The sequence below is a fragment of the Puma concolor genome, chromosome B2 (assembly GCF_028749965.1).
Source record: "Puma concolor isolate L17-30 chromosome B2, mPumCon1.1.hap2, whole genome shotgun sequence".
Lineage (NCBI taxonomy): Eukaryota > Metazoa > Chordata > Mammalia > Carnivora > Felidae > Puma > Puma concolor.
The window spans coordinates 4,448,744-4,474,643 of NC_141671.1; the positions used below are offsets into that span (position 1 = coordinate 4,448,744).

General features: G+C 48.1%; 1 protein-coding gene across 12 annotated transcripts in view; it reads right to left on the bottom strand.

The window, feature by feature from the left end:
* Positions 1 to 493: 493 nt before the first annotated feature.
* Positions 494 to 25,900, bottom strand: part of CARMIL1 (capping protein regulator and myosin 1 linker 1) — a 311,927-nt gene continuing 286,520 nt past the window's right edge. For 3 of the 12 annotated variants that reach the window (XM_086706083.1, XM_086706080.1, XM_086706088.1), the window contains 6 exons: positions 21,321 to 21,747; positions 14,839 to 14,914; positions 13,518 to 13,730; positions 10,424 to 10,564; positions 8,455 to 8,570; positions 494 to 1,542 (listed from right to left, as the gene is read on the bottom strand). In XM_086706083.1, the coding sequence (XP_086562209.1) occupies positions 1,363 to 1,542; positions 8,455 to 8,570; positions 10,424 to 10,564; positions 13,518 to 13,730; positions 14,839 to 14,914; positions 21,321 to 21,747 (1,153 nt within the window). In that variant the 3' untranslated portion in view covers positions 494 to 1,362. Of the gene's footprint in view, positions 1,543 to 7,978; positions 8,129 to 8,454; positions 8,571 to 10,423; positions 10,565 to 13,517; positions 13,731 to 14,838; positions 14,915 to 21,320; positions 21,748 to 25,900 lie in introns of those variants that run through there. The other 9 variants (XM_086706081.1, XM_086706084.1, XM_086706086.1 and 6 more) reach the window with 7 other exon arrangements.

Below are 25,900 nucleotides of genomic sequence, written 5' to 3' on the forward strand. Positions count from 1 at the left end.
GTCTGTTCCTATGGGCGTGTAAGACATTATGACATTTATGTGGAAGGAACAATCTGGGTCTTCATAGAATCTCATGCAATGGCAACAAACCACTCAGTCCACATTTACTGGCACTCAGTCTGTGTAGGGGTGTGTGTGTGTGTGTGTGTGTGTGTGTGTGTGGTGGGGAAGAGTCATGTCACACACGCCCCGACTCCTATAATTCTTCTTTCCGTCAACCGCACTGCTTGTGAATTCAAAACACCATTCACGCTTGCACCCCTTTTAGGGCCCTTGATCTGAGGGAATGGGGAATGTATCAAACTCACAGACTCTTGATTAATTTCCTCTTCTTCGCAAAGGTGAGAGCGGACAATGGATTAGCGAGTTACATCTATTTTGAATATAACAGGTTTGATTATCTGGGGTCTGTGATCATTCTGGATTTTAGAAACACGAAGTTCATTACCACGAGCCAATCCTACATTTACGAAAGAACCAGAGAAGGCCAAAATTCCACTTGTAAAATCATTTTATTGGTATAAATATACATATGAATAAAATACCTCAGCCTGTAATGTAAGTGAATATTTGTGAAATGTCTTAAAAAGAGTAGTGTTTTGATTTTTTTTTACAGGTGTCAAAGTATTCTTAAAATCATACATTAAAAGCTAATATGCAGACAGAAATTATAGGCCTTCAAAAAACATGAATATTCATAAAACCTCATTCCGATCAACTATGTACATGAATCCGGGCACATGGTAAGATCAGCCGTGGGCCTCTTTCACCCTGTTCTTAACTGGGCTCCTGGATGCTATCGCGAAGGTCACCGACCAAACTTACGTGGACAGTTCCACATCAGGAAGGAAGAAGTTCCCCAGGGGAGAACGTAAAAACCATAGCCAAGATCTAATATATATAATTTATACAAATTATTTATTAGTGTGCTCTGTTAATATACTTACAATGTGCAATTGCATACATCAAGAATAAATTGCTCTCTCGAGTCAAGTGCAGATCTGACACGGGTCCATGCAGCGGTACCCCACCGTCAGCCGATGGTGATACTCGTGTGAGGATGTATCCAGGTACTTGGATTACTTCCCCAAACTCCTCTCGCGGGGCACACTGTCGCTGCCTCCGAGAAATTCCAGTAGGGCCCATGGAATAATTGCTGGCTTTCACTAAAGGCATATGGAGGAATGCTTCGGAATCAAATGCCGAGGGTCGGGAGAAGACGAAACAAATGTACTTTGATTACCAAAAAACCCAAATGGGTCTGTTTGTTTTCAAAAGGCAAGTAAAGAAAAGAAGGGAAAGGAAAAGAGCACCGAGAGAAGAACTCAGGAGGAAGCGTTGCCCTTGACTGCTCTCTAACGGCTAACAAAGCACCCCTGCACTGAGACTTGTGCACCGGGGACCTTTACACAAAAATAAACTCTCTCTCCGCTTCTTCCCCAGAGTCGCTAGATTTGCCGCCTTGGTGGCCGTCTCTACTGGAGGACCACGGCTTCTGTTCTGGATACTCCTGGGCCTGCTGGCCCCAGCTTCTCCTTGAAACTGGAATGGAAAGGGGAAGATGTCATTACGGTTGGTAGGGTACAATCGACGGCCTGACCGATAGTGGGGGGAGATGCAGGGGCCCCGAGGGGCGGGAGGAACTTGCTAGAAACGACTTACCAGCTACGTTTAGAGACTCGAGGCAGAAATGAGAAACAAACCAACAAAAACAGAAGCAAATCAAAATGAGAAAACATAAAAGCAGGCCATGAGAGGGCAAAGCTCTCACGGCCGTGGTTGAGAATCTGGGGGTGCTACGGACAGGGGAACTGATGGGGGGCCCTCCGACCCCTCACGCACAGCCGCCCCTCGTGCGGCCAAGGCAACAGGACAGACAGAGCCTGGCAGAGGCGCCGCTGGACAGATGTCCCACCTGATGCCTTCTGCCACCATCTAGACCTGGCTTTCTCTGCTCTGGGGCCACGACACGAGGAAGGACCCAGCAAACCTCAGTTCCTCGCGCTAGGAAGTGAACGGTTCAAAGCCTTGTGAGAACAAATGAATACTGCCTCGGGTGCGGTCAGTCCTCTTGGAACCAGCCTCCAGGTGACAGAACTGTCATCATGGCTGCCTGCTCTGATCCCATATAAATATGAAGGACCCCCCCGCAACTTCACACAGCCCTGAAGGGAGGGGTGGAGAATTACTGGGCTGGAGCCTTTGTTATGTGTCCCGTCGGGCATGCGTGCTTCAGGACTGATACACCTCACAACGCCCTGGCGGGGAGGTCTTGTAAAATGTGGAATTTGGATTTAAACGAGACCTCTCCCTGCAAAGTGCATGTTCTTGACAACTAGATCAGAGCTTCGCGGGTACCGTACCTCAGGGCGATTAAGGCTTATTACATATTACTCACCGAATCTTTTGTATAGATACCACTTAAGCCAAAAATACCAAGCCCCACACTTTGTGTGGCTTGAAAGCAGACGAAAGCTACCTCGTCACTCAGAAGTTCAAATTATCCAACTAGGAACACAGGCCTGGAAAGCCACAGGATCCCGCTGATGCTTCTAATGACCTTGACTTTGGCAATTATGCTAAAAACTCCTCTGGCCAGGAACTGGCTATTCAAATGCTTAATCCATTAAAGAGCGGTTCAGGAAGTAAAAGCTCCTGAAACCTGATAGTTAAAATGCAAACATAATAAAGTATTTCTCTTGCCAATCTGGTTGTGGGGCCAGATTCTGATCTCCAGACAATAAAAACTTAAATGTAGTTAATTACATTAAATGGAAACCATCCACCCTTCTCAAGAGGATAAACTTCTCAAATCTCATTGTAAAAATAAGTAATTTTTTAAAAGCCTGACCTCTTTTTGCCTAACGCCTTGGAGCAAATTCTCAGATGGAAGGGAAAAGCAAAAAATATTACAACTGATTTTATTTTTTCGCTTGAGTCGTGTAAAAAAATAATAAACGTCCTTTGAAAGTTGTCAACCAATCAGGTTTGGGGGCAAAGGTAAATAATTTTCTAAAAATGGCTTGTTTTTTAACACAAAATCCATTTGAGAGTAATCTACAAAGAACTCTCTAAGTTTTCAGCTTCTGCATGTGCTACAACCAGGAGGAAGGACAGCAGATTTCTCATCATCTCCAAGCCACTTCGCAATAATCTGACCTCAAAGTAGAGCACTGCTAGTGAAATCTTGCTAGAAAAATTTATTCATTCCCTTTTAAAACCAACATGAGCTGTTCCTGTGTATCAAGTGACTCAAAAACAAATTTCCGACGCTACAGGTTCAAAAGAAGAACCCAAAATGGTGATATACTGCTTATTTGACTTCAGAGCAACCACGTTGGCTCTAATTCTTAGATTCAAAAGCTTTCCATTCCGCCAGTATTTTAGCTTCCTCAAAATCCCAGGGCCTCATTCATGGTCTGTGAAATCAGAGGACTCTCTAAAAATGGACACATTCATGCCATCCAAAATGTTTATGTCGCAGGTAAAAAACAAAAGCACCCTGGATGGACCCAGGTCGCTGGAGCGCAGCTAACTGAAATTCAGAGAGATCTCACATAGCGGTCTTCCGGCAGAAAGCAGACCGTCCTTCAATCTGCATCGTTAACAAGTTAACAGACTGGTTTCTGGGTCGGTGACATACGCCCAATACGAGTCACGAAGGCACAAATTTTAATGCGTCCAACATAGTCACTGAGAGGAATAATAATATGGCCTTTCTAGAGGCCCCACAAAGCACTTCCCTTCACTGACGCTATTTAAAAATTCACTGATTAAACTCTTGTGGATGTGAGTGGGATCCCGAGACTAGTCCCAGGCTGGCATTTCCTTAGCGTTACAAGGAGGTGCGTGAGTGGACAGGAGACCGAGGCAGGTGAGATCAGGGACCTAAAATCACACCAGTGGCCAATGCACTCGCTCTCCCAGCCTCCCACCTTCTCATTAGTCCAGATCGCTGGTAGGAACAACTTTGTAGGGGGAATGTTCTTTGTTAAGTTAGTTTTCCAGTCCTTAGGCAGCATCTATTTGACTGCATATAATTAGGATGCTAATTACAATTATATTGAAGTAGGTTTGGTCAAGATCCCACTGACGAATAGTCCCAATAAGATTACGTCTGCTTGAAACTTAAAACTCTAGAAGTTATTCTAAAATATAAGATTCAGGGGGCGCCTGTGTGGCTCAGTTGGTTCAGCATCCGACTCTTGATTTCTGCTCAGGTCACGATCTCACAGTTTGTGGATTTGAGCCCCATGTCAGGCTCTGTGCTGACTGCACAGAGCCTGCTTGGGATTCTCTCTCTTCCTCTCTCTCTGCCCCTCCCCTGCTGGCACGCTCTTTCTCTCTCAAAACAAACAAACAAACATTTACAAAATAAATAAGTGGAATATAAAATTCAGGCTTTTTACTAATTCAGATGAACCTTCTCCTGAGCAGCCTGACTTAATGGTTGACTTTATACAGGATAAAGAAAGTCAGGTTGCCTTACTACACGTCCTCAATGCAAGTATTCACACCGTTAACGTGCTGGGGCGTCTCTGTGTGTCTGTAGATGTGTTTGGTGCCATCCCACAAACCATTAAAATGATAAAAAAAAAAGTGCTTAAGTCAACAGGCTATTCAACATAAACACTGTGTGTATACTCACATCCCGTCTACGGTGGCAATGATTGGTGCAGGAAGGATTAAACGTGAAATCTGTCATTCTGGAAGATGATTTGACTTTGCATATATACATGTATCATATACACACAGACACACGTGCTAATTTTAAAGCTTCCAAAATGTGCACATGAATTTGGAATTAGAGATGCATTTGAAAATTTGAGCTCTTCTCCATTTTAAGTCCCACCGACATCCATCTTTCCCACCAGGAAGACGAGAGGACCTTAAAAATAATATTCGGTAGCCAGCCCTGATGTTTTTATACTTTCTTGGCAGGAGCCAAAACTGCTGACCAATGGTTAAATTTCTTTTGAAGAACTCATACCGGGGTAGCAGAATCCAGATCTGGTGAAAAAAAGTAGGACACAGCACTGGCTGACAGACCGTAAGCCACAGCCAGATATTTTGCTTGCTTGGTTATAGGTTGGATTATGGAAGAAGCAAGTGACATATAAAAGACATCTCAGAGTAAGATGGCCCGAACAAGCAGGGTACATCATAATATATACAAAGCCAAACCAACTATTTTCTTCAAGAAAACAGGACATACTCGAATGAAAACATCACAGCTTATAATTAAATGCAAGACGGGAAAGGGCACGAGATTCAGAAGTTACAGATATTTCCAGTAAAAGAAAGCAAGCATTTTACCTGTCCGGTCAATACTAAAATAGCCACACAATTAAAACAACAACCACGATAAAAATATGCAGCATGCTTTGAGAACAACAGCTTCTGTTTGTCACACGGATACACGATTTAGGAAAATAAGAAAGCTGTTTTAGCTTACACGAAGCCGCTCCTGAAAGATTTAAAGGAAAGTACACAGCACGGGCTAACAGAATTGCTCTGCTAAATGCCGTCTGTTAACCGGGAACTATTCAGAAAGCAGACTGCTTTGGAATTCTCAAGGATGAAGACAGGCAGGTGGGGGAATCGGCACTAACAAAACAGTATTAAAATATGTGACATAAAATTACTTTAATTGAAGCTCCTGTAAAAACTACTTTTTTGGTTCCTGTTGCTATTTCCAGAAATCAGGGCAGAAAAGCAAACACAAGATGGTCCTGTTTAATTCCATCACACTGATACAGCCCATCGGAGGGAGAACTGTAAGTCCAAGAGGTGGTGGAAAAATCTGAGCCAGGCACAGAACTTCTTGCCTTCCTATGATCTGGCTTATTCCTGTGGCCAACCTTTTTGTCCTATCTCAAAGCCTTCCTGCAGGACTGGTGCGGTCCTGGGGCTGGTCTCCTTGTGTGTTACATGAAGCGCTTTCAGTGGCTTCTGGGAAGAAGGAACACTGTGCTCCATCAAGGTGCTTTGTTAGGTAACCAAGTGATAGAAGTCGACCGACACGATAGTTCAAATGTAAATTTCCCAAATCTAGAAACATCTATGTGACCTTCTCAAAAGGGGCAATACAGAGACAGGGCTTCTGATTTAATACGCTCTACAAATAACCCGGCCTCTCTTCAGAAAACAAATGTCTTAAGTGTTCGTTTATGTGACTTTTCTGTCACTTGAAGATAACAGGTTTTTCTGAAAATATCAGAGAAAATCTCTTAGGAGACGTATTGTAAGCACGTGTCTGTAAACGAGTCTACCACGCAGGAAATCCGGGTGCGTGTGTTCCAACCAAACTTTATTTACAAAACCCAAGTGGGTCATCGCGTTCGTTTGTTTCTTACAGGGTCAAACATAGGATTCCTCGGTAGTGTCCGTGACATCACTGGTATTTATTGATTTTAAATTTTTAATTGAAGTCTGGTTGCCATATAACATTACGTTTGTTTTAGGGAGTCCTTTAAAAAAGTGAAGGGCCAAGTCAGTTGTTTTTTCTCCGGCAGGCGCTACCTGGCCCAACCAGAATGTTCATCTGTGACCTATAGACTTCACTCTGTGCTGTGGGGCGTGTCCTTAGCCCTACCAGCTCCACCCCATTAGCTAGCGGTGGAGGGGGGGGGGTGGGTGGGTGGCGTAGATCGCCAGGCAGGTCGGAGTGCACAACTCATCCAACGGTACTGGCCAAGAAAGCTGGCCCCAAATGTTGCCCGAGGGAGACAGCAGATGCCTTCTGGCTGCTGTTTTGGTTTGTAAACCTCTGTCCGGGAAAGTCCTCAAAGACAACAGTTCCCACCGGAGGCGCCGTAATGCAGCCGGTTGTGAAGCCGTAAGGTGGGTCTCGTAGGAGGTGTGTTATCCGTAACAAGGTGCGGAAGTTTCAGAATGCTTTATCCTTTTGCAAGAAAGAGAAGTTATTCCTATAATCGGGTCACTTCCATTAACTTGCCGTGTGGGGCGCTTTCTCAGAAGGCCGTGACGGGCACGGAGTTGCAGCTAGAATTCTGGGCCACATACTTCATCCTTGGGAGCCTAAATACACTCACGTATTAACCCCTGACAGGTTTACCGGAAGAAAAGTGCCCTGTTTCAAGGGAAAAAGTACTTTAAAGCCATGTCACATATCAGAATATTCTACCTCTTTTTTTTCCCCCTTTTATGATACTAAGACTTCCTTTCAAAGATTTTCAAGTCGGATTTATAAAGAAAGTTATTAACCAGCAAGATCAGAAGTGCGGAGTCACAGGAAAGACATTTCCTCTCTGAATCAGCGAGGCTTGCTCTAACATTTCCCACTGGAGTTCGAAGCCAATTTGAAATTAACAGTTTGAAATTGACAAAGCCTTTTTTGTCTCCTGGGACGGTCTTCACCTGAACGGAACACGACAGAACTCACCACCGTGTCTCGCGGAAGGCAGATGGCAAAAAGCAACGGCTGTAAAATAGAATCAACTGTCCTTAGAGGTTGAGACCCTTAACTGGTACTTTTCCTTTCTCACTGAAGGGTCATAAAAAGTCCAATGAAAGGTCGCGGGCATTTCACTGATCCTTTCCTAAAACAGCGTCAGGTAAGGTGTTGGGCCAATACCTTCTAAAGGCAGAAACTGCACTCTAAGAATTTCTTCCCCAATCCCAATTACAGTCGAACAGAAGAGTATAGCGAGACCAAGAGAACAGGAGGCATGACCCATGTGTAAACCCACAGGATCACGAAAAGCAGAGGGGACAAATCACCCCACGCCAGTAACTCGATCCTCCTTGGTCGAGTTTGAAAGTTTAGATTTTGAAGTCGATACTCTCTGCCCCAAAGGGAAGGACCATCCTGTTGCCATTTAGAAAACCAACATGGGTTGTAGGAATAATCCCCGAGCCGGTCCCGGGATAGAAGTTACTCAATTAAAGTTTGTTTTTGTTAGTGCCAATTCATGAGCTTTGGGTCAGTGAAGGGATGATAAGCGAAGGCTCTAACCATTTGTTGGCTGTGACTTCCTGTGCCCAACTGCCTTCACCTCCTCTTCTGCAATCGTGGAGTACAGTTTTGAAGATCTTTTCCCGCCACTGGAAGGCTTGCCAGTGTCATGATCTGAATGTCTTTTGTAATAATCTCCTCTTTGCACTACTGAGGAAAAGGGATTCGTTTTACCCTTTACATTAGCAAATACATCGATGTGTTGACATTAATATTAAAGACTATTAAGAATTAAATATCCGAGAACCCGCCCCACTTAGGCTTTCGGGAACCTACAGCATTGGTCCCGCACACACCATCATCTACAGAATTCAACAGCCAACATTATGGAAATGTGGTGCAAAATGAGGTGAGCTCCGAGTCTGCCCCCAAAAAGGTGCTAACAAAAGGCCCCCGTGGTATCACTTTGATTCCAGGATGGATTAACGAAAATCACATTCACTATGGAATAATCCAGGAGAATCAGAGCCATTTACCTGTTTCAGAAATGAGTTGGGCACGCTAGTCCAAAGGGAGGCACAGAACAAGGAAATGAAGTAACCAGCATGAATAACGTACAAGAAAATAGGAAGGAGCACATCAGGAACGTTTTCTAAAGAAAAAGACAGGGCTCACAAGTGGCTGTCATCCCCGGGCCGGCGCTGCCGATGAGCTAATTAATAAACTGAAGTCAGAGTCTTAGCACCTTGGACATTTACAGGCTGTTCTCAGACGGCATGTGTATTTCAACTCCATTTCAATACCAAGTGACACCACCAGGATGATCTCTGTGCTTAACTTATTGCGGATCCCAGGGGCAAGCTCTACAGTCCCCACCTAGAAAGATGGGGGCACGAGTCATCCATGGTGTTTGCTCTCAAGGGGGAACGAGGAAAGGAGTCACACATCTACCCCAGAGCTCGGAAATGTCTGAGGAGCAACTTAGTTTCTCAGGAAAGAACACAGGACTTTTCCAAAGCAGCTAAGGGTATGCCAGTGGCTTCCACTCTTCACCCTCCGTGGCACCCCTTCGTACTCAGGGGGCTGGTGGGTTACTCGAGCCCTTGTTTGTAATCATATAGGCATCTAGAAAACATCGCTTTTCATACACGTTAAGCAATCTTCAAAACCTCCTTGTAAGTAAAGACACAAAGCAGTTGCAGAAAGAAGGGGAAATGAAGGCAGAGTGGGGGAGGGGCTGGCTCAAGTCGGTCTGACTCGGAGGTTCCTTTTTCTACACCAAGACTCGCGAAGGCTGTGGCTCTAACGCCAGACCCTCTATTTACTCATCCTGTGTAAAGTAACTGTAGGCGCTAGCTATCTTTCACGGCTTTGGCTGCTCAGTTTGACATGAGTGGTTTATCAGCTTTGGTCAAATCCCTACCTCCTTTTATTTACAGCTAATAGGTGAGGGAAGCTTGGACCCACCAAATGAATCTGCAGGATGGAGAGGAGAAAGCAGGCAGTGTTATTTTTTTTGTTGCTAATCATTTATTTTTATTATTCTCCTAAGTCACAAAGATAGTAGTCAGAAATACTCTCCATTAACTTCAACACAAGACTGCCATTAATAAAACAGGCCAGTGGAGGAAGATGTCAAAGCCAGAAAGGTCAAGGAATTCTAAAAGCATCAAACATCTAAAATAAAACAAAGGCAGCCTCAAACCATAATGAGAGTCATCTGGTCATGGGTAATGACTCGTGGGGCTCCGGAATTTCTTCATCAGCGGGGCTTAGAGATGGCAATTATACTTTATGGAGGGTAGAACCCAAAAGTCAACAGTGTATTTAACAGAGCGTGGGAGGTGGGTGACAGAAATGCAGGGGTGCTGAGGCCACCCTCCACTCATAACTCTTGATCTGATTCTGGGAGATGGGCACCCACGTCCCAGGATTATCTTGCTCTGCTCCCAGCAGATTAAAGAGGAGCAAAGCTGGCCCAATGACGCCCTGAAAGCGTCCAGGCAGGTGCCTGGGGAATAAGGCATGTCTGACTTCATGACTAAGCGAGTGTAATGAGCTACGAGTCTCCCCCCCACCCCCCCACCCCCAGCCTGCGGGGGCTGCTTATGAAGCACAGTGATGGTAATTCACAACCGGGGAAGAGTTCTGGGAAATAATGAGACCTAGAAGCCTGTAAGCGGCACCCAATGAGTCACAAAATATTTAAGGCACTCCGCACCTGCTGGGAGCCAGTTCAGGAGCGCCTAGTGATTACAAAGAAGGTAAACCTTGGGTTGGGATGTCTGCTACGCTTTCATTCTGTGTATACGGTCCTCTGTGAAGATCCAATGTCATCGATAAGGTTGAATCAAGCTTCTGAACTAGGAAACTGCTCTGGTCCCAGAAGTTTAGTCCAAGGAATGCTGACTTAAACTCTAGGATACTCGTCAAGACCAGGGTTAATTCCCTTCTCTTCAAAGGACTCTCCTTGGAGAAAGCTAACAGAGAGAAAACATTTCTTACCTTCCTGGGAAAGTGTCCTGGGACTGGGCTGGGGGCTAATCTGCCCATCTCTCTCCTTGTCCGAAGGAACTTTTTTCAGGACAGGTGGGAGAAGAGCAATTTTCGACGAGCCAGGGCTGGATGGGGAGTCCGGGATGTCCTCTAGGGAGACACAAACGCATGAGTCAAGCAGTTGCACAAGCTGGATTCCTAAAACATAAGCCAGGTTAATCTTGAAATACGAACGGCCAATCACTTTTAAAAAGTATCCTAGAAGTTTTCTGGCCAAGACGGAGTGTCATGTCTCTGCAACTAACAGCTATATACAGTAGGGAGAAAAATAACTGAAACTTATAAACGGTTACAATCTCTAAAACTCACAGACAGATGTGAATTTATGTCGCTGACACGGAATTTCAGTGAGCTGATATTTGAAAAGGACGCTGCCAGTAAGTCAATGTTCCTTTGCCTCAGACACAGAGGCTGTCTGATTTTCTTAAAATACGTGATATTTATAACCCACTGCCTTTGCCTGTTGTCCAGTACAGTGGTCACGTCACACGTACACACGTGGACACGTAGGAACGCAGGCACACGTACCTATATATCCATACTGAGACCACTGAGAATAACTTGGAATCAATGGGCTTTTATTTTATTTAAAAAAAAAAAAATTTTTTTTCTTAATGTTTTTATTTATTTTTGAGACAGAGAAAAACAGCATGAGCAGGGAAGGGGCAGAGAGAGAGGGAGACACAGAATCGGAAGCAGGCTCCAGGCTCTGAGCCATCAGCACAAGAGCCCGATGCGGGACCGAACTCACAGACCGCAAGATCATGACCTGAGCCGAAGTCGGACGGTCAACTGACTGAGCCACCCAGGTGCCCCTCAATGGGCTTTTAGAACCAGAAGGACTTTGGTGACCACTGTACAAATGAAGAGATTAAATGACCCGCTGAGGGAAAATGACAAAACTTCTAGGGTTAGAACTCTAGTCTCTTAATTCTAAAGGCGACTTACTTCATTCTTTCTGTAAGGATTTACTGAACTGCGCCCTTTTCTCCGCACTATTTTCTGCAAGGTTATTTGAGCTTGGTGTGTGTAGGTGTGCGTGCACATGCGTGTGCGTGTGTGTACAGAGGGTTCTCTTCAGCCTTCGCCTTCCAATCCAACTCTCCTCTCTGCGTCACTATACACACAGGCTGTCACCTAACACCGTGGAAGACCTCTCCCTGCTTGGGGCGGTCTCTCAGAGCCGAGGAAAGGAAAGGAGGTGGCATATTTGAAAATGCCTGAATTCTCAAGCGCTACGAAAACAAACGAGTGTGCTAACATAATTCTCGACAGACTAAGTGCTAAGAAATGAACGGACACATTTAACAAATTGAAAACAGAAGCTCCTTGCAACAGAGTATTGGGAATCCGGCTGGTTTTGCATTTGGAATTGGCCGCTGGGGAGCTAAAGTACAAACGAGATCAGGTTCGTCTTAGAACTGTTTCCTTACCGCAGACGAGGGATACACTTTGCTGATGTTTTATTATTATTTTATGCCTTCTCTCTCTCCACTCTATCATGAAGGTATCTTGTGTTGCTCCAAGAAATTTTTTGTTCCCTATCATAACTTTGGTCTGCAAAGAGGTTTGAGCAGAATTAGGCATCTGCTAAGTGATCTGCTTCAAGGGTCGGCTGCTGGGGGGTGACCGCAGGGTGTCTCTCTGTGGCTGCTCTTTGGAGACTGTGCACCGGGTTTCTTGAGGGACCAATGGGCTGTGAAGACCGGAGGGCATTAACCAGCTAGCCGCTTGGTGAATGAGAGGCATGTTTGAGGGAAAACGGGAAAGACCCACAAGCGGAATGAGTTTGGACGCCTGCGACCTTATCTTTTCTCATTCTACCCAATCCTCTGCGTGTTGGCGAAGGACTACGATGAGGCGTGCGTCTTACTTTCTAGTGTGCACGCCCGTGGGAGTGGTCACCCCTACAGCTGGGGGTCCTAAGGTCCGGCTACCGCTCACCAGCCGTGTGGCATGACAAACTTGAGTGTCCCTGGGCCCCACACTCCACATCTGTGGAACGGAGCTGTGGTGAGGACATTAGGAGTTTATCCACATAAAGCACTTAGCACACGGCCTGGCACAGAGTTAAGATTAGCAGAGATGGGGCGCCTGGGCGGCTCGGCCGGTGAAGCGGCTGACTCTTGATTTCAGCTCAGGTCATGATCTCACGGTTCGCGAGTTCGAGCCCTCCATCGGGCTCTGCGCTGACAGTGCGGAGCCTGCTTGGGATTCTCTCTCTCTCAAAATAAAAAATAAACATTTTTTACAAAAGCATTAGCCGTGATGATGATGGGCATAATCTGACTGTATATCTCTACCTTATTTGCCTATCATTACGGGGGAAAAAAGTGAAGATGCGATATGGGGTTCAATATATTATCCACTCTATTTTTGCCAATGTTTAAAAAATTTTTTAAATAGACTGTTGGAGAAAAACAAAGAAAAAAAAAACCGTACAGGGAAGAACTAATGCAGGAGAGAATAAGGCAGAGGCCCATCCATTTCTAAGATTTTTAAGCTTCTTCTATCCTTAGGTTTTCTAAACCGAGAGCCAGCAAGCTTTTTCTGTAAAGGGCCAAACCTAAGTGTTCAGGGTCTGCAGGCCAACGGCCTCTGTCACAACTACTCAACTCTGCCGTCTTAGCGCAAAAGCTAATACAAACGGCACAGCTGTGTGCCGGTGACACTGTATTTACAAAAACAGGCCCCTGGTTTGCCAAGCCCTGTTCTAAACCCTCAATATTTCACAGAATCTGGGGCGAAAGGAGAGGAACTTACGCTTCCTTATTTGTGTAGGCCCTGGAGACCGATCTCAGAAAGCTCAATCAAGCGACTGGGTCAACACAAGACTGTTTCCTCCCGTGGCCCTCCCACCTGCCACCCGTATGCAGGGACAGTCTCAGAAACTCTTCAGCCTTTGCCCCTTTTGAAGCCCCTCCCACGGACCCCCTGCGCCCGCGTTCGCCAGTAGCCCCGGGAACCACCTGTGAGTCCCGATCCAGCACCCTCCGGAGGCCAGCCGGGCACGGGGCCACTCGCTGCCCAGTAAGACCCTTACCAGGCCGCGAGGCGGTTCTTGGTTTCTGCGGGATAGTGGGGCGTGCCGCCAGGCTGGGTTTGGGGGCCTGCGGCAGGGGCTTCGGGCTGGCGGGCGTGTTGGACGAGCTCCGGGGCCTGGAACCCGCGTCCACTTTGGGATCCGCTTTGGCGTTCTTTTCTGGTGTTCCCAGACCAAAGCGGTTCTCCGGAACACCTGGGTGTGGCTTAGGCACTAAAATAAAAACAGGTACAGAGAGCACGCTTTATGAGCAAAATCAGAGGCGGAAAAAACTGATCACTGGGAGCGAGGAAGGGTCCTGCTCTCGACTGCCATGCCCACTTCTGCTCACGTCTCCTCGCAGGTATTTCAGAACAGAACGTGTTTTTCTACATGCTCTTCGAGTCCACTCACGCTGGCGGAAGACGACAATGTTTGCGGGAAAGCAGCGTACTTGGTGGTACCCTTCCCATCACTCCTGACCACCCCCCAGATGCAAGCCTAAGTTCAAGTGTGTCCACGTCCCTACTAACGTCCAGAGGGGACGCGGTGCTCAGTGCGCTAGATCTTTCTCAGGTCTGGCACGAGGAAGGTACAGGTATATGACCGCCTGTGGGTGCCTCGGTTCTGGACAAGCATCAGCAGGTAGGGGTCTGGCTGCAAGCCCTCAGTGACGAGGGCTGCGCGACATCCATCACCTCGCATTTAGCGAGAACCGTGACGATGTCACCTCATCTCGCACCCCTGCCCTGTTGCTGCCTGAAGCGTCTAGACCACAGGCGGAAACAAGCTGGTTAAATAACGAGCTACATTCCGGCTCTCACGGCATAAAGATTCTGGGGCTCAACCCAGGAATCTCAAACAGCAAAGTGAGGTTTCTGACACGCAATTTGTGAGTTACTCTCCGTTTCCACCAGAGGTGCCGTATGATTCTGCTACACCTGCCAAGGATATCGGTGCAGAAAGGAAAGAACACTCCCTCGTGTCAAACAAATGGGCCACCTTCCACCTACCGTGTATGGCTTCTTTCTAACGTCAGCCCTGTCCCCGCCTCCCCCGCCCCTCCAACGCCCACAGCTGGGGAGTTCCTCTCAAAGAGGTCTCCTCCCTTTGGCAAACTGGAAAAGGTGTGCTGTCCAGGCGCGTGGCTGCAGGGATGGGGACATGCCCCGGGCTGACCTGTGGCAGGTGAGGAAATGTCTTTCGGTGCCAGCTGAGAACCGTGACTCAGAAACCTATTCTCACACCCCGTTTTTATTTTTCTCCTGCGAATGACGTGAGGCTCCTGGAACCGGAAGCTGAGCGCCTTTCCCGACGGGGCGACGGCAATCGCCGGACTTACCTGCCCCACCTGCATCCAACCGCTCTGTGCTGCCCAGGCCGGAAGAATCCTGAGACGCTGCATCATTCCCAAGCTTCTAGAAAAGTCAAGCACACGGCCCCCCAAAAGTGCATTTTTGTTTAAAATGTAAGAAAAAGAACAAAGCAGATAATAAACGACAACAAATAGCGGCCCCTTTACCACTGTCACACCGACCGTGTCCGGCCTGTCACCCTGAGGGCCTCCTCCTGGGACACGGTTCTGAGGAGTAAGTTGTGTTCTGGGTTTGCAGTCAGGCCTCCGGGGTCCCAAGTGTGGCCAGTTCCCACGGGTGACAGGTGCGTGGGTTCCGGGGAAGCCAGTGGGCTCGCTGATGTCTCCTGTTTCCTGTGGGTTTTTTGTGGAACACCTACGTGTTCTCTGCAGCCCGATGCTCCCAGCAATGGGGCACGGACACTCTGTAAGGTGACAGGACCCTCTCCAACCTGGGTTCCAACAATCAAGTGTTAAAAGCAATGGAAACCTTTTCACCCTGACGTACAAAACAGGTGAAAAGGGGCCCAACACGGGCAGGGTCTTCCTTGTCACGGAGCCAGAACCACAGGGACACAGACCGACGGTTCAGGAGGCAGCGGAGGGACAGGCCGGAATTAATTTAAAAAACCCAAGAACTTCAGGCAAAGGGGTTTGTGATGGCAAAGGGGTTTGTGACGGCAAAGGTGGGGAAGGTTGTCTCAGCCGGAGCTGTGACTTGTGAGGCCGGGAATCAGCCTCGTGTGGTGCAGAAAGTCCCCCTGAGACCGAGGCATTTAGACACAAAAAGTCCCATGTAAAGAAAACGCTAGTGTTTGCTACCAAGAATCCTACTGACAATGATAATCTGCATCTTCTGTCTAAAAACACAAATAAGGTGGGTGGGTGGAAGGGGGGGAGGGCGGGGTAGGGAGCTGAGGATTCCCAGGGCGGCCTGACCTTGGCCTGCCCCTTCCTGCTCCACTCACGTGCCCGACAAGCCTGGAGAGCAGGTGTCTGCCGGAAGTTCCTTGCTTTCCGGTATTTTTGATGACATGGGAGGGATTATTTGACACACGGGTGAGACCTGACTCACTGACCGCTTGGCCGCAGCCATACACTCGCCAGGAGCATGGCTCCCAGGGAGGCAACTGGTGCTGAGGACTTTCTCAGCAAGACCACGGATGTTCCCCTAGCAGAGGCTAGTCTCGGAGAAGCAGCGTGCACACAAGTCCCATGGCTAGAACGAGCACACGGTTTGGCACCTCTACGGAAAAGTGATCCTGAGCACAGGAAGCCCCGTGCCAGGGCTGCAGGAGAGCCCTGGACGCGTCTGCAAGGTGAAGACTAGCCGAGAAGTCCCCCGCCTGGACCAGCAAGGGCGCCCGAGCCTTTGAACGGAGTGGTCAGGAGGCGGGGCTTAACCAGTCCCAAAAGCCGAGCGCCTCTTCTCGCATCTTATAGCCTCTGGAAGGCACGTCTGTCTGGGCTCAAAAATAAGAAGGTGGGCTATTTAAAGTGGCCAGGACGGAGGACACATTGAAGGAGACACCGCCTCTCAGGCCATGAGTGCCCAGCGCCCTGCGTACCTGCAGTTAAAATATAATTCTAGGGGGTGCGCCGGGGTGGCTCAGTCGGTTAAGCGTCCCATTTCAACTCGGGTCACAATCTCGTGGTTCGTGAGTTCAAACCCGTGTTGGGCTTTGTGCTGACAGCTCGGAGCCTGGAGCCTGCTTCGGATTCTGTCTCCCTCTCTCTGCCCCTCCCCTGCTCATGCTCTTTCTGTCTCTCTTCTCTCTCTCTCTCAAAAGTAAACATTAAAAAAATGAAAAAGATAAAATATAATCCTAGGGGTGGCTCTTACTGTTTCCTTCCCGGCTTTCCCAGGTAGTCGACACATGTCAAAAATTACTGCATGGAACAAGGAGGAAATACAGAGCAGACAGCTGACCAGGAGGCCCCAGGAGAAAGCGCGTGGCCTCTAAGCAGACGCTACTTGGTACTCTGCTTTGCTAATGAATGAGAAGTGCGCTGTCCCCATTTTCATGTTCTTTTTCTTTAAATACGTGCATTAAATGTGAACAGTGTCAAGAAACTTATTCAAGAGAAGAGTGAGGACACCGTACTTTTTTTTTTTTTTTATCAACCGTCTATTGACCACTGGCGTTTATGCTGCTGACTTCCTCAAGCATACGGTCATAGAATTTTAGGGGCGAATCTTCTTACACTAATTTTTGAAACACTTTTTTATTATTATTCTGATAGAACACCCCTGACTGGTTTGAACTGTAAGTATAGCCATACCTCATCTTATTGCACTTTGCAGGTACTGTTCCGGTTTTTACAGATTTAAGGTTTGCGGTATCACCGCACGGTACAAGTCTATCGGCACCGCTGTTCCAACAGCACTTGCTCACTTCGTGTCCCTGTGCTGCATTTTTTTTTTTTTTTACGATATGTCAAACTCTTCCGTTATTGTTATATTTGCCATGGCGACGTGTGCTCAGTGATACCGCTCTTGTAACTGTCTGCGGTGCCATGAGCTGCATCCACGTAAGGCAGTGAACTTAACTGATAAACGTACGTGTTCTGACCATTCCACCAACCGGCCGTCCCCCCGTCTCTCCCCCGTTCCTCAGGTCTCCTTAGTCCCCGAGACACAATGATATTGAAATCAGGCCACTCGATAGTCCTACGACGGCCTCTAAGTGTTCAAGGGGAGGAAGAGCGGGGCATCTCACTTTAAATCGAAAGCCAGCCGTGATTAAGCTCAGCGAGAAAGGCATGTTGAGAGCCAGGGCAGGCCGAAAGCTAGGCGTCTTGTGCCAAACAGCTGCCAAGTTGTGAATGCAAAGAAGTGAAAAATATAACCCCAGGGGTGCCTGGGAGCTCAGGGAGTTAAGCGTCTGACTCTTGGTTTCGGCTCAGGTCATGATCTCAATGGTTCGTGGGTTTGAGCCCTGCATTGGGTTCGGTGCTAACAGCAGAGAGTCTGCTTGGGATTCTCTCTCTGCCCCTTCCCCTGCTTTCTCAAAATAAATAAATAAACTTGAAAAAAAAAAACGTTAACTCCAATGAACACACGAATGATAAGTCAAACAGCCTTATTGCTGATAAGGAGAGGGTTTGAGTGGTCAGCATAGAAGATCAAACCAGCCCCAACATTCCCTTAAGCCAAAGCCTAATCCAGGGCAAGCCCCTGACTCTCTTCAGTTCTATAAAGGCTGAGAGGGATGAGGCAGCTGCAGAAGCAAAGTCTGAAGCCAATCACGGTCGGATCATGAGGTCGAAGGTGCCGTCTCCACAACAGAAAAGTGCAGAATGAAGCAGCATGTGCCGATGTGGGAGCTGCAGCGAGTTCTCCAGAAGATCCAGCTAAGAGAGTTAGTGAAGGCGGTTACGCCAGAAAACAGATGATCGGTGTAGACCAACAGCCTTCTTCTGGAAGATGCTGCCATGTGGGACTTCTGTGGCTGGAGAGGAGACGTCCATGTCCGGCTTCAAAGCTTCAAAGGACAGGCTGACTCTTGTCAGGGGCCAGTGCGGCTGCTGACTTGAAGTTGACGCCAATGTTACCATTCCAAAAATCCTAAGGCTGTAAGATTGAGGCTGGCCCTACTCTGCCTGTGCTCTAGAAATGAACAACAGAGACGGGATGACGGTGCATCTGTTTACGACGTGGTTTCCTGAACACTTTAGGTCCCCTGTTGAGACCTTCTGCTCAGGAAAGAAAGATTGCTTTCCAAACGGCACTGCTCATTGACAATGAGCCTGGTCACCCAAGAGCCCCGGTGGAGACGCTGTTTTCATGCCGACACAACACCCATTCTCTGTAGCCCACGGATCAAGGTGTGATTTCAACTTTCACGCCAGATTCACGGGAAGAGGTCGAAACATCAACGCGAACGGGACTCTGGAAGCAGTGGATTCCAACCCTCAGGGACGACTCTGAGGGCCCATCATGACCCCAGCGGGGGAGGTCAGTGCGGGTGTGGTGGAAAGAGCTAGAGAGCTGTGGAGTTAGAGGTGGCGCCTGAAGACGGGACTGAACGGCTGCCGTCTCGTGATCAAACGGACACAGTTGTTGCTTCTGACGGATGAGCAAAGGAAGTGGTTTGCCGAGCTGGGATCTACTCCCAGTGAATGTGCGGTCAGGACTGTTCAAGTGACAACAAAGGGTTTAGAATAGGACATCGACTTGGTCGCTAAAGCAGCGGCCGGGTTTGAGAGGGCTGACTTCAATTTGAAAGCAGTTGTACTGCGGGTAAGACGCTATCAAACAGCATCGCCTGCTACAGACAGATCATTTGTGAAAGGGAGAGTCCATCGATGTGGCCAACCTGACTGTTGTCCTATTTTAAGAAATCGCCACCCTGATCCGCCAGCAGCCCTCAGCATGGAGGCAAGACCCCGCACCAGCAAGCTCGGATGACAGTTGGCATGTTTTATCAATAGACTATTTTAAAATGAAGACGTGTCCGTTGTGATTTTAGACATAACGCTAGTACACGCCACATAGCCTACAGTATCGCGTAAACATAACCTTCTATGTACTGGGAAACCCAAAACCTCACTTGACTCGCTTTACTGCGATATTCGCTTCATCGTGTCGGTCCGGAACCGAACCCTCGATATCTCTGGGGTCCACTGTATGAAGGATTTTTATTATTGGCGGTGTTTAAAAAGACACTAGATGGCGCTACGAGGTCATTACTATAAGCCTCCAACAACAGACTTCTAAAAGCATAGGAATTTTGTCGCTGAGTCAATTTATGCATCAAATCCAAAGCACATGGAAAAAATCCTCTAGCATCTCCCCATCTTTCTACCAAAAAGCAGCTGTTCATCAATGAAAAACAGTGATAAAATAAACAGCTCGTTAGTGAAAACAGCATGTTCTTCGTTGTAAGGAAATTCTATGAAACAGATTGCAATTTAAACACTTCCTTGGGCGTCTGACTTGCCAAAGATGCGGTCACAGAATTCTGACTAGTGCCTGCCTTGCTGAATTAGCAGAATGCAGTTACATGGTCCCCTCTGCAGCCCTCTCCACCTTCTGTAAGGGGCAGTGAGCGAGGTGGGAGAGATCCATCACTAGGAAACCGCGGGATAACCACAGTGCCGGTGGAGGGCTATGGTGAACAGGTGTAAGATCCCGTGCGATGCAGGATTTAATGAAAACAAAAAATCAGTTAAGTGATATAAAACAGCCTCCGCACTCTGGTATATAATACAGTTGGAAGAACTTTCTAAAACTCAATGGTTCGTTGGAGCGAACTGTTTCATTCTGACACTTCAAGTAAAACGGATGTGCGATTCTCCTTTCTTGGGGAAAACCAGTTACATCAAAGAAAGAGCTCGGGATAATGCACAAAACCCAGAACCCGGGTTCACGTGGGCATGTGCGTCTCCGTGACCACAATAAACCTGCAATCTTTCCAGTAGCTGCAGGAGAAAAGAGAGAGAAGAGGGGAAGAAAAAAACCCACAATGTATATTTTAAAAGACGTTCGAAGAGTAAGTGATGCTTTGAGCCAGAGTTTGGGGGGTCCTGGCCATTTTTAAACGATCAAGTTTTTCTCCAGAGCAAACGACAACATATCTCAATGGTCAAGTACCCAATCAAAACTAACAGAATACCTTGCCTTTCTTTTCTTCTGGCTTGCAAATCTGGAGTACAGCGGGGAATTTTAGGCTTGGAAAAGGGAACGAATTATGAAAAAAACTGAAAAGCAGATCTACCTTTATAGAATTAGAATCTGGTTTCAGTATTTAAAACTTTTTTTTTTTCTTTATTTTTGAGAGAAAGAAACACAGTGTGAGTTGGGGAGGGGCAGAGAGAGAGGGAGACACAGAATCCAAAGCAGGCTCTGGGCTCTGAGCCGTCAGCACAGAGCCCGACACGGGTCTCGAACTCAGGACCGGCGAGATCATGACCTAGACTGAAGTTGAACACTTAACTGACAGCCACCCAAGTGCCCTAGATGCTTTTTTTATTTTTAAGTAGTCTCTACACCTGACATGGGGCTTGAACTCACAACCCTGAGATCAGGAGTTGCACGTTTGGCCGACTGAGCCAGTCAGGCACCACCCCCGGTTTCAGTCTTTTTATCTGCTTCTGTCAGTTCTACTCTGGTCACCCTGGGGTCTCTGTCTGGACTCAACAGACTCCGTCTTCTCCCCAGATTTGAGCATTTTCCCGGAACAGGGGTCCATGCTTCTGACTTGCACAGGAAGCACCTCGGCAGGGGGAGGAAAGGCCGCAGACTCTCGGCCAAGGACTTCCCTCCAAGCACTGTGGCCTCAGGAGAGACGGCCCCTGTCCCCGAGGGGAGCACGGCCATGCCTCGGCGCCCTGTGCTCTTTTGGAAAAGGCCTTTTGTTCTGGGATCTGTATGCAACCGGACAGGCTGGTTCTGCACCCCCCTCGCCCATAAACGCCGAGCGGGGCACCACCCCGGAGACGCCCCCGCGGAAGGAGCGCGCCCTCACCTTCTGCGCCCAGGCGGCTCTCCTCTCCTGTTTGGCCTTCATCTCCGCCAGCAGACCGCTGCCCATCACCTGCACCCCGTACCTCCGCCCGGCCTGTGGGCTGCCCTTGCTGTCACTCCGGTCTGCCTTCCCCACGTCTTCCCCTGGACTTTCCTCGACGGGGTCGGGTGTTTTCATCTCCTCCAGCCGCTCAGAACTGCCATTGTGCTCCGCTGGCTTCGTGTCCTTCCTGGGTGTGTCCGAGGCCGGACTCCGGATGGCCCCTTTGGGCGACGAAGGCTCGTCCGTCATCAGGACCGTCGGGGGCCGCTCCGTTTTGGACCGGGATTTGATTAAATTGAGAAAGCCGCTCTTCCGAGAATCTCGCTTTTTCTTTTCGTCTCCTCCTTCACCAAGCTCATGGGACTCGGAGCCTCTTGCTGATCGCCTGCGATTCAAAAGAACAAATCCTGTGGGTTCTGATGTAATTACAGTTCTAGCAAGAATCCGTCAAGACACAAATATGGAGCTTGCGGCTTATAGGGCGACCATCACGTAGCATTTCAAAATTTTCATTTGAGTCACTGCACTCGGTAAACAGAAGTGTGGAATGTTGTCATCTTGGGTCACAGGGGAGGGGACTGAGGTTCCACCAAAGAAGAAGGTGTAGATGGTGGGACTATTAGCAGAATGAGGCATTCCAGCACGAGCAGGGGAAGGGCAGAGAGAGAGGGAGACACAATCTGAAGCAGGTTCCAGGCTCTGAGCTGTCAGCACAGAGCCCGATGCGGGGCTTGAACTCATGAACCGTAAGATCATGACCTGAGCCAAAGTCGGATGCTCAATGGGCTGAGCCACCCAGGCGCCCCTAGGTGTTTCTGTATTTAAATACTCTGCTCACTTGCCTATTTATTCTACTTGTAAGAACTTTCAGAAGCTGGCTCCTCAAAGACTGAGGTGGGCAACAGCCTTATTTAATTTGGTGCCAGAAAGGGCAAGATTCCCCCCAGAAGCACCTGAAATCCTTGCACAATCACTAGATAACACCTGAGATCCCACCCTCAGTGCTCCACCCAAAGATGCGGGTCCTTGCTTAAATGGAATACCACCGAAAGAGGTAACAGAGACCGTGAGCTTTGGGAGAGAGTTGTAACCAAGAGAACATTCAGCACCGTGGGACTGGATGGGAAAAGAGTGAGTGAGATGGGCCAAGGGGGAGGTCTCACTGCCGCCTTTCGCTTACAGCTGGCAGACCCTATCCCCTTTAGCTCCTCTGAGTCTCCAGCGATCACAGCCAAAGGTTTAAAGAAAAGAAAAAGAAAAAAAAAAAGGCAAAAGCCCCAGAGGGGAGGAAAGGCAAAACCAACAAACTTTGGAAGCCAAGAGAGTTGTGAGTGACAAGGGACGTAAGAGACTTGGGGCAGCCGACCTCTGGAGCAACGAGAGGGGTGACGAGAGGTGGAGGGGTTTGCGCGGGACTCCAAGCACCTCTGGGAACAGAAGGAAGGGGAGGCCCCGGAGAGGGAGAGACACACAGAAGCCCACTCGCCAAACCCTCAGACCCTCCCCCCACACCAGAGACCAGAAGGGCCCCTTGGCGCCCAAGTTTCCCCGCCGGGGAGGGTGAGGGACGGACAGCAGGACGGCCGAAGAACGCGTGCTGTCGTGAGAACACGAGGCTCAGGTAGAGGGTGGCGGACCGTGGCACCCAAGACCTGCATCTCTGGCACATGGATCACTTCAGGCGGATTAAGAAATAGCAGATGCTGCAGAGGCTCTGAAAACTGAGTAGAAGTTGCCCTTTCAGAAGAAGCATTTATACTTATGGGAGAAATCTCCTTTGTCAGGGTGTCTCCTCTCGGGAGCAGGCAGAGGGGGAGAGCCGCATCTCTAGAAACTTCCCAGTGGAGAAGGTCTGGACTTCAGTGTATACAACAACCTCACCCTGTTCACAGGCCTCTTCCTGCTGAGCTCCAAAACCCGTTCCCCAGCCCCCATCCCAACGTTTTTTCTTTGGTCTTTAACTGAAAATGGTATTTAACGTGGCGGCTTGGGCCATTCTGGAGAGCTACTCAGTTTTTCTGGGTCTCTCCCATGTGGGTAGGAGGTATACACGTTTTTGAAATTCTTTCTTTTTTTAGGGGTGGGGGAGAGGGACACAGAGAAAGAAAGAGAATCCCAAGCTAGGCAGGGAGTCCGACACAGGGCTCAATCTCGATCCCATGACCCTGGGATCATGACCTGAGCTGAAATCAAGAGTCAAATGCTCAAATGACTGAACCACACAGGTGCCCCATGTTCTTGAACTTCCGTTTTGTTTTTCTTCTGTTCATCTGTCTTGTATTACAGGTCTCAGCCTAGCTAGGCCTATCTCAGCCAAGAACCTAGAAGGGTATAGAGAAAATTATTTTTCCTCCCATACAATCCCAGGAAAGCCTGCATATTGGGACAGTGATACTCTCAGCTCCTTTCTCTCATTCTGGATCCTAGAATGGGGTGGCCAGGTTCATAGCCTCCAGGCAGAAGATCCAATTTCCTAACAAGCCCAAGAGAAAAGACCTGAAGATTCTGATAGTCAGGGAGACTCCCGTCCAGCAAAATGGCCCAAGACGAGTACTCTACATTGAAGTCCCCCAGGAGACAGGCTCTACTTGTTGCCAAATGAACTGGGGAGACCCTGGACCCTTGACCCAGCCTGCCCCAAAGACGTCACCGAATGCTCCTGCTCTCCTCATGAGAAAGAATTCAAGGGCAGACACAACACAGCGGATGAGTGACACAAGCAGGAAAGTTTATTGGAGCCAAAGTACACTCTCGAGGGGCGCCCGGCTGGCTGTCAGTGGAGTATGCAACTCTTGATCTCGGGGTTGTGAGTTCGAGCCCCACATTGGGTGTAGAGATTACTTAAAAATAAAATCTTTAAAAAGCAAAACAAAGCAAGTACGCTCTCAAAATGTGAGAGTAGGTGAGCTCAAGTGACAGAGGTGTGCACTGGGCTTTGGGACTCTATCTTTTAACTGCAGTTGATAACAAGAGAGTAGAATATTCATTAATTGCAAGGGGAAGCAGGGTTTTGTGCCTTTTCTTCCTTATTTGGTAAGCGCTTCCTGTCATGCCGGCTGCCATCTTGGGCCCCTCCTGTGTGAGGGGGCTTCTCAGGGACAGCTGCCCTCCAGGCGTCCTCTTAGGCCCTAACTGCCTCTAACACACTCACCAACCTCCAAGCTCACTAGTGCCCTATCTCATTTCAAATGAAAGAGAAAAAAATTGCTGTGCTCACCAAACAAGCATAACAGAAAAATGTGACAGCAGAGGTATAAAACTCAAGACTGGAAGATACAGCTGAGGAAATTTTTCAGACAGTGAGGAAAAGGGGGGGGGGCAGGGAATAGAAAGAATGAGAAAATGAGAGAGAAGAGGGAACACAAAAAAACTAGTGGATTAATAGAAGAAATGCATAATTTGAATCATGGATGTTTTAAGAAAAAGGATACAGAGAAAAAAGGAAGAAATCATGAAAAAAAAAAAAATAAGTCAAGAAAAATTCCAGAACCAAAGGACATGAATTTCCAGATTAAAATGGTTCATCGGTGCCTAGCAAATGCGTTAAAACAAAACGAAAAAACCCTACCCAGAGCCAAACATCATAAATTTCTGGGAACACAGAAAAAAATCCCAAATGCTTCCACAAAAGAGTAAAAGAAAAATAAGTCACACAGAATCAGGGCTCATGATGACACTGGATCTGGAGGAGGCAGGCTGCCTCGAGATGGGCCACCTTGGCATGAAGGTTATTTTGAGTTAAAAAGCCATTAAAACCCAACAGATTCAGGAAAAGCGCTTTGGGTTCCCCCTCAACTGCCTAGAAGAAGTTAGATAGGGGACCTGCTCCCGGAAAAGAGCGGTCACCGCGGACAACTACACTACTATGAATGAGGGGTGGTCGATGGGGAGGGAAGGCCACTGAGTGGCCCAGCAGACATTTGTTTACCAAACGTTTACTCTTCCTGAGAACCGCGTTCCTTCCCTTTGAAGTCCCAGACCCCTGCTCCTTCTTGGTTCAGAATGACATACGTGCCTCACGTTGCCTGTCTTCAGAATTTCGTGTCTGTGCGGATTCCCTGTACGTACCCGACTCTCTCCTGTCAATCTTTCTCATGTCAATTTGATTCTTAGTCCATCTAGAAGGAGCCTGAAGGGGACAGGGTTTTCTTGCTCCCCGGAAAGGCAGATTCTTGGAGCAACACTAGACGCCAGGAGGCAATGGGACCAGGGTGTCAAGATTCTAAGGTAAAATGGATTCCAATCTAGAGTTCTATACAGAGTCACAGTGTTAACCAACATGGAGGACTTTGAGGAGTCTGAGAAACTCCCCTCCCAAGCCCCCCTTCTCAGGAGGAACGCGGAGGCGGTCAGGCACCAAAATGAGGGAGTGAAAGAAAGAAGGAGGAGACACAGGGCAGGGAGGGCAGCAGGAAGACAGCAGGGGAATGGCCCCTCGTGCCACATGGAGTCGGTCAGGCAGCGAGGAAGGACTGGAGAGGAGATGTATACCTTTCTTGGAGATGCGTGGGAGAGGGCAGTGACAGCAATAGGGAAAA